The following is a 12,893-nucleotide window of genomic DNA, read 5'->3' as shown; positions in this document are numbered from 1 at the left end:
GCGCCCGGGAATCATTTTTGGTGATTTAACCCCCAATTCCAACCCTTGATGCTGAGTGCCAAGCAGGGAGGTAATGGGTCCCATTTTTATAGTCTTTGGTATGACTCGGCCGGGGGTTTGAACTCACAACCTACCGATCTCAGGGCGGACACTCTAACTTGGCTTTTATTACATTTTAACAAAAGTGCAGATGGAAACAAGTTAAAAGAGAAAAATAACATTATTAACAATTATTTTTAAGTATAAAAATAATAATACTTTCGACCAGGGGTGTTAAACGAACGGCACGAGGGTCGGATCAGGCTTCACGAACAGGTTTTATCCGGCTCGCGGGATGAGTTTGCTAAGTATAAAAATGAACCTGAAATGTTTAAATGAAATAAACTGCTGTTCAAAATGTGTCCACTGGATGTCGCAATAGCAATTCTTTGTATCTTTGTAGATGATGCTACATATGTACAAAATAAACCACATAATGTTCGTCCATAAGTCGAGGAAAATGATCAAACTACATAAATATCATCCTATAATATTTTTTATCTGGATGGACACCCAATGAGTTAACTGATGAACATTATCACATCATTTATTCAGAAAATATAAATAACGACAAATAAATGATTAACCGTAACATGAAAGTGTAAAAAAATACCTAACGTTATGATGTGTACATTTGTGCTTGTTCTATTTTTAAACAAAAAAAACAATCAGGAGTTGTCTTTATTTTTAAAGGGGAACATTGTCACAATTTCAGAAGGGTTAAAACCATTAAAAATCAGTTCCCAGTGGCTTATTTTATTTTTCGAAGTTTTTTTCAAAATTTTACCCATCACGCAATATCCCTAAAAAAAGCTTCAAAGTGCCTGATTTTAACCATCGTTATATACACCCGTCCATTTTCCTGTGACGTCACATAGTGATGCCAACACAAACAAACATGGTGGAAAGAACAGCAAGCTATAGCGACATTAGCTCGGATTCAGACTCGGATTTCAGCGGCTTAAGCGATTCAACAGATTACGCATGTATTGAAACGGATGGTTGTAGTGTGGAGGCAGGTAGCGAAAACAAAATTGAAGAAGAAACTGAAGCTATTGAGCCATATCGGTTTGAACCGTATGCAAGCGAAACCGACGAAAGCGACACGGGAGAAAGCGAGGACGAATTCGGCGATCGCCTTCTAACCAACGATTGGTATGTGTTTGTTTGGCATTAAAGGAAACTAACAACTATGAACTAGGTTTACAGCATATGAAATACATTTGGCAACAAAATGCACTTTGAGAGTGCAGACAGCCCAATTTTCATCAATTAATATATTCTGTAGACATACCCTCATCCGCGCTCTTTTCCTGAAAGCTGATCTGTCCAGTTTTGGAGTTGATGTCAGCAGGCCAGGGAAGCTAGGGTCGATATTCTTCTCTTGATCATCTTCGGTGGCATAAGGGACGGTGTGAGCCAAGACATCCAGGGGGTTTAGCGGGAACAAACTGCTGCCATTGCTTGCCGTGCTACCGAAGTCCTTTGTCCCTGAATTGCTCACACACTCCGGCAGATTCAATGGGGGTCTGGCAGCAGATTTCTTTGACTTTATCGTTGGAAATGCATCTGCTTTGAGTGTCGCAGGATATCCACACATTCTTGCCATCTCTGTCGTAGCATAGCTTTCGTCGGTAAAGTGTGCGGAACAAACGTCCAATTTCTTGCCACTTTCGCATCTTTGGGCCACTGGTGCAACTTGAATCCGTCCCTGTTCGTGTTGTTACACCCTCCGACAACACACCGACGAGGCATGATGTCTCCAAGGTACGGAAAACAGTCGAAAAAACGGAAAACAACAGAGCTGATTTGACTCGGTGTTTGAGAAAATGGCGGATTGCTTCCCGATGTGACGTCACGTTGTGACGTCATCGCTCCGAGAGCGAATATTAGAAAGGCGTTTAATTCGCCAAAATTCACCCATTTAGAGTTCGGAAATCGGTTAAAAAAATATATGGTCTTTTTTCTGCAACATCAAGGTATATATTGACGCTTACATAGGTCTGGTGATAATGTTCCCCTTTAAGTTATCGTGCCGTGATTTTACCAGTGTGGCCCACTTGGGAGTCGATTTTTCTCCATGTGGCCCCCGATCTAAAATGAGTTTGACTTTGCTTTAGACAAAATAATGCAACTTTAAATGATGCAATGTTTCATTCAACAGCAGCCAAATTAGGAGCTTTGGTAACCCGTTTTGAAAGGTTTTTTTTTTTTTTATCATCTATTTACCAAATAATATATAGTGATGTATACACATAGTTATCGCAGGAGGCTGCAACATAGATCACAATATAGATTTCAGGCCATATTGCCTGTCACTAATCCAGGTCGAATAAAAGACTTCATAAATCATCAGCTATCTATCTCACCGCCTGTGCCTCCGAGTGGTGGTTATAATCGGGTTGGCTACCATTCACTAGAGTGGAATATAACATCTAGTAATATTGTGTGCGTGCCTGGGTGCACGACTTCCCCTCGGGCTATCGATGGACAAGATGTCACTCACCTTGCAGGTGTCTTCAGGCATTGTCCAAAATGCCACCGAGGCCCGTGTTGGCTCGACGTACGCCGCACAAACCTTGCGGCGGAGATGTTCTGATTGGCCCGCACAGTTCATGTGAACAGAAGCTGAGGTTTATTTATATCTGCGGTAGAGAAACAAGATAAGCGCTTCCCGGTTTGGTTTTTCCTTCATGGATTAAAATCATCAGGGTGCTTTTGGATTCACTTACCAGCTCTGACCATGTCCTGGGCGTGGCGTTAAAGTGCATCCGGCAGTAGAGGCTCCTCTATGGGGTCTTGGGGCACTAGGAGTTTAACCCCAGGTGGCCCTTGGCAAAGGCCTAGTACCTGACTGCCCCCTAGCCAGGGATACGGTGAAGACCTCAACGGCGGAGCAGGCGGAAGACGGTAGATTTAAGAACTACCATAACGACTGCGATGACGGATGAAGGCTGCTGCAGCAGAAAAGGGTCCCAAGTCGTCTTGGACTCCATACCACTGGACCCTGACCCGATTCTGTCAAGGATTGTGTGGTGACTGCCTGTGCTCCAGTCTCCCCACGTTAAACACCCCAGGTGGCCTTTGGCAAAGGCCTAGTACCTGACTGCCCCCTAGCCAGGGATACGGTGAAGACCTCAACGGCGGAGCAGGCGGAAGATGGTAGATGTAAGAACTACCACAACGGCTGCGATGGCGGAAGAAGGCTGCAGCAGAAAAGGGTCCCCAGTCGTCTCGGACTCCATGCCACTGGACCCTGACCCGATTCTGTCAAGGATCGTGTGGTGACTGTCTGTGCATCAGTCTCACCACGTTAAACACCCCAGGTGGCCATTAACAAAGGCTTAGTACCTGACTGCCCCCTAGCCAGGGATACGGTGAAGACCTCAACGGCGGAGCAGATGGTAGATTTAAGAACCACCACAACGGCTGCGATGGCGGAAGAAGGCTGCAGCAGAAAAGGGTCCCCAGTCGTTTTGGACTCCATGCCACTGGACCCTGACCCAATTCTGCCAAGGATCGTGTGGTGACTGTCTGTGCACCAGTCTCCCCACGTTAAACACCCCAGGTGGCCCTTGGCAAAGGCCTAGTACCTGACCGCCCCCTAGCCAGGGATACGGTGAAGACCTCAACGGCGGAGCAGGCGGAAGACGTTTGATTTAAGAACTACCATAACGACTGCGATGACGGATGAAGGCTGCAGCAGAAAAGGGTCCCCAGTCGTCTCGGACTCCATGCCACTGGACCCTGACCCGATTCTGTCAAGGATCGTGTGGTGACTGTCTGTGCACCAGTCTCCCCACGTTAAACACCCCAGGTGGCCCTTGGCAAAGGCCTAGTACCTGACTGCCCCCTAGCCTGGGATACGGTGAAGACCTCAACGGCGGAGCAGGCGGAAGACGGTAGATTAAAGAACTACCACAACGGCTGCGATGGCGGATGAAGGCTGCAGCAGAAAAGGGTCCCCAGTCGTCTTGGGACTCCATGCCACTGGACCCTGACCCGATTCTGTCAAGGATCGTGTGGTGACTGTCTGTGCACCAGTCTCCCCACGTTAAACAAAGTTACGCACAGGCATCCTTCATAAAGGGATACACCCCTACCAGGAGGATCGTCATACTCTTTAATTTGCCCAGGTTATTGTCATTTTGCCATTGTGGTTTCTGTTAAAACAGTAGTTTATCCTGTGCTGCGAAGTCTCCATTAGAGTATATATTATGGTGTTTATTGTGTGAATGCTCCAACGCATTCACACATATGGTTTTCTACATTAAAATTCAATTCAATTTAATAAACTTCTTCAACTTCTTCTTCTTCTATCCACATTCTTCACCCGATTCAAGCCGTTCCAACTTCAAACTGTTCAGCCTATTCGAGAATCCCTGGCTCTCCCTTTACAAATTCCCAGATTTCCCAGAATTCCAGGTTTTCCGGGACATTTTTTCCATTCAAAATGAATTGACCATTTTTCGAACTTCAACCATTTTCAAATTTTTCCCATTTTTCCCGTACTTTTTTTTAAAGTAATAATTTCTTACTTCAAGCATGCAAAAAAAAATCATGATGCCGAGCGCATATCATTCTGTCAAGATAATGGCACTCGCATTTACTTAATTTAAGAATATTTTTCAACAAAATGACCATTGCTGGAGAAATACTACACAGAAACGCATTTAGGGACTACTGAGTATCGAACTACATCAACAGTGTACAAAACGGGTTATTTTCTGGCACATTTAAAAATTGATTAAAACACATCAGCAATTAAAACATCTCTTATGTGGTACTGTCAAAATTAAATTTGCAAAAAACATATTAAAAGTGAAAAAATAAAATATCTGAACTATCTGAACCGTATAAGCCAGTGGTGCCCCTCGTCGAGTGGAAATGGCGAACATTTCCCCATTTCATCGCCAGAACAGCTGAGCTAATTCCGGGGTTGGCCGACATCGTCTCACAAGACGAAGTTTCTCTTTAAATATCCTTCTTGAAAATGGCCTTGCAAATATATATCTGACACCAACGTTCCCTCTAAAAAACTTGTGAATGGATACTCACTTTGGAATGACAAGTGAGTATCCAATCACAGTCTCGTTAACATCAGGCTACCTAGACAGGTTACTGTCAACAACTTGTGATCTGATTGGCTATCACAACTGTCTATCAACTGTATGTGTTCTCAAATTCATCTGCTAACGGTCCCGGTGAGTATCCAATCACAGGACACCTAAATGTCACGTTCAACTTCAGGCCAACTAGACGGTCTTACTGACAACAACCCGTGATCTGATTGGCTATCGCATTTGTCTATCAACTGTATGTGCCCGTTCATTTTATATTAAAAAAAAATCGGAACACTTCTGCACGATGCTTAGGAAATGTGTTTGCTCTTTTGACAACTAGACGCCCGCATTGTTGATTCTGAAGGCCTCGGGCAGATTTGGTACAGCATGGCAACATAAACTAGCTGAATTCTGATTGGATACAAACTAAAACTAAAAAGAACAACACTGGAAGGAGCATAATATGACATAGGATAGGATAGGATAGGACTTTATTGTCATTGCAACAAGTACAACGAAACTATGTTTTCAGCACAAACCCGTTCAAGATTAGACAAACAAACAGTGTACAGGGTTACAGAACAGGAATGTTGATGGGTCGCCAAAGGCGCCCCGTGAAAGATAAGAAAAAGGTAAAACGCTGTGGAAGAAGATGAGTAAAAAAAATACAATCAAGACTGGGCTCCTAAGGGGGCCGAGTCTGGAGTGCGGAAAAAACCTCCATGCAATGCACACATAAACACGTTACATTTTAATCACGACAACTCGCAACAGAGGGGCGGGGAGTTGGGGCCCTGGAGGTCGACTGCTGCTATGAAGCGCTGCCAGCCGTCCATCACCCCGAGGGGAAACAAGCGGTGGTGAAGGCGTGGGGTGGGGGAGGGTGTGTATGTGTGTGTGCGTGTATGTGCCCATTGTCTTGGGTGTGACGATGAAGAGAATATGAATACTTTTAGATATTTAGGGAAAGTAAATACACAAATAATTGTATCTTTTAATTATGATCATGATTTCTGGTTATGTTAGGCCAGCAGACGGCAAACCACTGACTTAGACTATCACCGTAGTAAATCCCTGTCCCACCTGCAAACATCACAAACTTTTTTCGAGCATGCATGACGCCCCGGATCATGCGGGGTGTGATAACACTTGTCAAAACAAAGATGTTATCAGTTGCATAAGAAGCACTGAGCTCGGAACGTCTCTCGACATTACAACTCCTACAGACCCCGTTTCCATATAAGTTGGGAAATTGTGTTAGATGTAAATATAAACAGAATACAATGATTTGCAAATCATTTTCAACCCATATTCAGTTGAATATGCTACAAAGACAACATATTTGATTTTTTTTTTTTTTGCAAATAATAATTAACTTTAAAAGTTGATGCCAGCAACACGTGACAAAGAAGTTAGGAAAGGTGGCAATAAATACTGATAAAGTTGAGGAATGCTCATCAAACACTTATTTGGAACATCCCACAGGTGTGCAGGCTAATTGGGAACAGGTGGGTGCCATGATTGGGTATAAAAGTAGATTCCATGAAATGCTCAGTCATTCACAAACAAGGATGGGGCGAGGGTCACTACTTTGTCAACAAATGCGTGAGCAAATTGTTGAACAGTTTAAGAAAAACCTTTCTCAAGCAGCTATTGCAAGGAATTTAGGGATTTCACCATCTACGGTCCGTAATATCATCAAAGGGTTCAGAGAATCTGGAGAAATCACTGCACGTAAGCAGCTAAGCCCGTGACCTTCGATCCCTCAGGCTGTACTGCATCAACAAGCGACATCAGTGTGTAAAGGATATCACCACATGGCCACAGGAACACTTCAGAAACCCACTGTCAGTAACTACAGTTGGTCGCTACATCTGTTAGTGCAAGTTAAAACTCTCTTATGCAAGGCGAAAACCATTTATCAACAACACCCAGAAACGCCGCCGGCTTCGCTGGGCCTGAGCTCATCTAAGATGGACTGATACAAAGTGGAAAAGTGTTCTGTGGTCTGACGAGTCCACATTTCAAATTGTTTTTGGAAACTGTGGACGTCGTGTCCTCCGGACCAAAGAGGAAAAGAACCATCCGGATTGTTATAGGCGCAAAGTTGAAAGGCCAGCATCTGTGATGGTATGGGGGTGTATTAGTGCCCAAGACATGGGTAACTTACACATCTGTGAAGGCGCCATTAATGCTGAAAGGTACATACAGGTTTTGGAGCAACATATGTTGCCATCCAAGCAACGTTACCATGGACGCCCCTGCTTATTTCAGCAAGACAATGCCAAGCCACGTGTTACATCAACGTGGCTTCATAGTAAAAAAGTGCGGGTACTAGACTGGCCTGCCTGTAGTCCAGACCTGTCTCCCATTGAAAATGTGTGGCGCATTATGAAGCCTAAAATACCACAACGAAGACCCCCGGACTGTTGAACAACTTAAGCTGTACATCAAGCAAGAATGGGAAAGAATTCCACCTGAGAAGCTTAAAAAATGTGTCTCCTCAGTTCCCAAACGTTTACTGAGTGTTGTTAAAAGGAAAGGCCATGTAACACAGTGGTGAACATGCCCTTTCCCTACTACTTTGGCATGTGTTGCAGCCATGAAATTCTAAGTTAATTATTATTTGCAAAAAAAAAAAAAGGTTTATGAGTTTGAACATCAAATATCTTGTCTTTGTAGTGCATTCAATTGAATATGGGTTGAAAAGGATTTGCAAATCATTGTATTCCGTTTATATTTACATCTAACACAATTTTCCAACTCATATGGAAACAGGGTTTGTAAGAAGGTGTGGCTGTGGAAGACATGGAAAGTGAGATTGATAAAATAAAGTTTGTTATTGTATTTTGTAAAATATGGTACTACACAAATTCTAAGCCCCTAAAAAAAAAAAGACATGCTCCAAAATACAAATGCTACAATTAACACCTCTAATCAACCCTCCAGTCACCGGGTGTGTATTCTGCAAAGAACCACAGGGGTTTCTAATTAGTGTCGAGCCAAAAAATATTGCTACAAACAGCTGGTGGCAACTTACTAATGGAGTTAATAAAAACGACAGTAACTGCATTTTTATCACTTATAAAACATGTACAATTGTTTTTTGCACTCATCTTTCACTATCCTTCACAATGATGCTCACTAAGCAATTTGCCCCTGATGCTATTACAACATTGGTTGTGTTGCTGCTGTGTTGTGCAATGTACAAAACCAGTGAAGTTGACACGTGTAAATGGTAAATAAAAACAGAATACAATGATTTGCAAATCCTTTTCAACTTATATTCAATTGAATAGACTGCAAAGAAAAGATACTTAACATTCAAACTGGAAAACTTTGTCATTTTTTGCAAATATTAGCTCCTTTATAATTTGATGCCTGCAACGTGGTTCAAAAAAGCTGGCACAAGTGGCAAAAAAGACTGAGAAAGTTGAGGAATGCTCAGCAAAACACTTATTTGAAACATCCCACAGGTGAACAAGCTCATTGGGAACAGGTGGGTGCCATGATTGGGTATAAAAGCAGCTTCCATGAAATGCTCAGGGATTTCACCATCTACGGTTAGTAATATCAGCAAAAGGTTTAGAGAATCTGGAGGAATCACTGCACGCAAGCTGCAAGGCTGAAAACCAAATCAACTGCATCAAAAACCGACCTCAGTGTGTAAAGGATATCACCACATGGGCTTAGGAGCACTTCAGAAAACCACTGTCAGTAACTACAGTTTGTCGCTACATCTGTAAGGGCAAGTTAAAACTCTACTATGCAAAGCGAAAGCCATTTATCAACAACACCCAGAAACGCCGCCGACTTCGCTGGGCCCGAGCTCATCTAAGATGGACTGATGCAAAGTGGAAAAGTGTTCTGTGGTCTGACGAGTCCAAATTTCAAATTGTTTTTGGAAACTGTGGACGTCGTGTCCTCCGGAACAAAGAGGAAAAGAACCATCCGGATTGTTCTAGGCGCAAAGTTGAAAAGCCAGCATCTGTGATGGTATGGGGGTGTATTAGTGCCCAAGACATGGGTAACTTACACATCTGTGAAGGCACCATTAATGCTGAAAGGTACATACAGGTTTTGGAGAAACATATGTTGCCATCCAAGCAACGTTATCATGGACGCCCCTGCTTATGTCGGCAAAATAATGCCAAGCCACAAGTTATAACAGCGTGGCTTCGTAGTAAAAGAGTGCGGGTACTAGACTGGCCTGCCTGTAGTCCAGACCTGTCTCCCATTGAAAATGTGTGGTGCATTATGAAGCCTAAAATACCACAACTTAAGCTGTACATCAAGCAAGAATGGGAAATAATTCCATCTGAAAAGCTTCAAAAATCGGTCTCCTCAGTTCTCAAATGAGTGTTGTTAAAAGGAAAGGCCATGTAACACAGTGGTAAAAATGCCCCTGTGCCAAATTGTTTGCAATGTGTTCTAAGTTAATGATTATTTGCAAAAAAAAATGTAGTTTCTCAGTTTGAACATTAAATATATTGTCTTTGCAGTCTATTCAATTGAATATAAGTTGAAAAGGATTTGCAAATCATTGTATTCTGTTATTATTTACAAATTACACAACGTGCCAACTTCACTGGTTTTGGGTTTTGTACTGGACCATGTGGGCAAAAACTACATTTCTTATTCCCACTTTACCACGCCCTCCAGATTATTCTTTGTTGTTGTTGTTTTTACTTTGTTATACACAAGGAGTTTCCCCATCTCCAATTATTGCATTCTTCCAATTTATTCATATCTTTGTAATTATTGATTCTGATTGCAAAGGAGACGATAACAATGCGTGTCACTTTGCCCCCGCGTCAGGGAATAATGATCTCCTTTGCAATCACAGATATTCCGGTAATCAGTTGTTTTTCTGCCTGATTAGAAGCTGCGATCCACTACCTGCAAAAGATGGAGGAGTAAAAAAAAAAAAAAAAAAAAAAAAAGTCTGTGTTCGTGTCTTGCAGAGAGACCTTTTAACTCGACAAGCATGCTGCGCTTTAGCTTTATTCCTCCTTTTTCTTTTCTTTTCGTGCAGATGTGACATTTGCAGCCAAAGGCTACTTTGATGCGCTGGTGAGAATGGGCGAGCTGGCCAGCGAGAGTCAAGGAGCCAAAGATTTGGGTAAGTGACTGAAACGACAAAGACACTCGCCGACGTCTTGATTGGCACTCGTTTGCAGCCACATTTGCATGCTTATTGGATATTGGGCAATAAACCATATTTGGCAACATTTGAGTCATTTGATTTAATAAATAACTAATTGCCTTACATTATATTTCAACATAAGTTATAGTAGGCTTTTAAAGTCACACAATCACCGGTGGCATTACTATTCCACTCAAGTGTTGTAGGTGGAACTAATGCAAGAATGTAACAACTATTCAAAAAAGGTGATGTGGCCGAAATGCACCACGTGTGTGTGTGTGTGTGTGTGTGTGTGTGTGTGTGTGTGTGTGTGTGTGTGTGTGTGTGTGTGTGTGTGTGTGTGTGTGTGTGTGTGTGTGTGTGTGTGTGTGTGTGTGTGTGTGTGTGTGTGTGTGTGTGTGTGTGTGTGTGTGTGTGTGTGTGTGTGTGTGTGTGTGTGTGTGTGTGTGTGTGTGTGTGTGTGTTAAAATCATGGTTGTTTTTACAAATGATGACAGATGTGAACAAGAGCATGTATTGTCTATGTGTTATGATTAGAGATGTCCGATAAATGCTTTAAAATGTAATATCGGAAAATATCCGTATCGGTTTCAAAAAGTAAAATGAATTACTTTTTAAAACGCCGCTGTACGGAGCGGGTACATATCCAGTAAAACACCCAGTCAGCAGCCCCTTGACGACTGCAGCATGAGAGGTTTACTGGCGACGCTTGATGACCTCATCAAACAACAACAAGAGTGTGTTGTTGCCGGTGCTGTAGCCGTGGCTAACAAGCGAGCCAGCTCGATGACTTGACTAAAGCATACTTGCCAACCTTGAGACCTCCGATTTTGGGGGGAGGGGGGAGGGTGGGCGTGGTCGGGGTGGGACGGGGGCGTGGTTGGGGGCGTGGCTAAAAGGGGAGGAGTATATTTACAGCTAGAATTTACCAAGTCAAGTATTTCATATATATATAAAGAAATACTTCAAGTATTTCATATATATATATAGATAATATATATATATATATATATATATATATATATATATATATATATATATATATATATATATATATGTATGTGTGGGGAAAAAAAATCACAAGACTATTTCATCTCTACAGGCCTGTTTCATGAGGGGGGGGTTCCCTCAATCATCAGGAGATTTTAATGGGAGCATTCACATACCATGGTTTATATAGGGCACAGAGTGGGTGGGTACAGGCTGGCGTAGGGGCGTGGTGATTGGCTCATGTGTTACCTAGGAGGTGTTTCCGTCTGTGGCGGCATGCTGTTACAATTTCGCTGCGCTTGTTGAGGGATGACAGGTCTGGATGGTAAATAATAAACAGTTTCTCTTTCAAGCATAAATTGCATCTTTTATTACCACTATTGTAAGGTGTGCTGGATGCAAGAATTTGCCATGTTATTGAATATTCAACATTATTGTCTTTGAGGTCCCAAATGTGTTTGCTGAGTTCTGTGGTATTCCGCAGGTTTTGGTTCCTGAAAGAAGCCTTGTGATTGTTCCATCTGGTTTTGAATTCTCCCTCGGTTAATCCTACATATGTGTCGGATGTGTTAATGTCCTTGCGTGTTACCTTAGATTGGTAGACAACTGATGTTTGTAAGCACCCCCCGTTGAGAGGGCAATCAGGTTTCATTCGACAGTTACAGCCTTTGTTGGTTTTGGAGTCGCTCTGTCCGGGGGCCGACGGCTCATTTGCAATTGTTTTGTTGTGGTTTGAGATGATTTGTCGTATATTGTTCATACAGCTGTAGCTCAATTTAATGTTGTTCTTGTTGAATACTTTTCTTAGGGTGTTGTCTTTGGGAAAGTGTTTGTCAATCAGATTGAGGAATTTGTGTCCAATGTTAGTTGAGACGTTTTTGCTGTATGGGGGGTTGTACCAGATGATGTCGTTTCGTTTTCTGTTCTTTTTTGGCTGGTTTCCTGGCGTGGGTTCTTAGGTGAGGGTGAAATTGTATCCGCTTTCATCAAGGGCTTTTTGGTACGGGGGGGTTGCTTGGTCAAATTCAGCTTTGCTAGATGACAGCATATATATATATATATATATATATATATATATATATATATATATATATATATATATATATATATATATATATATATAATCTATATATATAAAGAAATACTTGACATTCAGTGAATTCTAGCTATATATATATATACATATATAAAATAAATACTTGAATTTCAGTGTTCATTTATTTACACATATACACACACATAACGCTCATCTACTCATTGTTGAGTTAAGGGTTGAATTGTCCATCCTTGTTCTATTCTCTGTCACTATTTTTCGAACCATGCTGAACACCCTCTCTGATCATGCATTGCTGTGTGGCACGCACAAAAGTGCTTTCATCAAATGCACTAGATGGCAGTATTGTCCTGTTTAAGAGTGTCACAACATTGCTGTTTACGGCAGACGGAACTGCTTTACGGTAGACGAAAAACGTGACTGCTGTTGTTGTCGCGCTTGGAGGACGTTATTGAAACTGCCTAACAATAAACCCACATAAGAAACCAAGAACTCGCCCTCCATCATTCTACAGTTATAACGTGATTGGGCAGGTATGCTGTTTAAATTGTGGGTTAATACTCAAATAAAATATTTGTTATTATGGACCTGAGTCCGCCTG

At 42.1% G+C, this 12,893-nt stretch overlaps 1 protein-coding gene across 4 annotated transcripts in view; it reads left to right on the top strand.

Annotated features, from left to right (window-relative positions):
* The window catches only part of LOC133615561 (BAR/IMD domain-containing adapter protein 2-like), a 241,580-nt gene that overhangs the window by 93,105 nt on the left and 135,582 nt on the right, over positions 1 to 12,893 (top strand). For all 4 annotated transcript variants that reach the window (XM_061974241.2, XM_061974243.1, XM_072915671.1 and 1 more), the window contains one exon: positions 10,138 to 10,224. In XM_061974241.2, the coding sequence (XP_061830225.1) occupies positions 10,138 to 10,224 (87 nt within the window). The remainder of the gene's footprint in view (positions 1 to 10,137; positions 10,225 to 12,893) is intronic.

Source organism: Nerophis lumbriciformis, linkage group LG22, assembly GCF_033978685.3.
Source record: "Nerophis lumbriciformis linkage group LG22, RoL_Nlum_v2.1, whole genome shotgun sequence".
Classification (NCBI taxonomy): Eukaryota; Metazoa; Chordata; class Actinopteri; order Syngnathiformes; family Syngnathidae; genus Nerophis; species Nerophis lumbriciformis.
The sequence above is the reverse complement of the archived record's forward strand: the minus strand, read 5'-3'. Positions and strand labels throughout refer to the sequence as shown.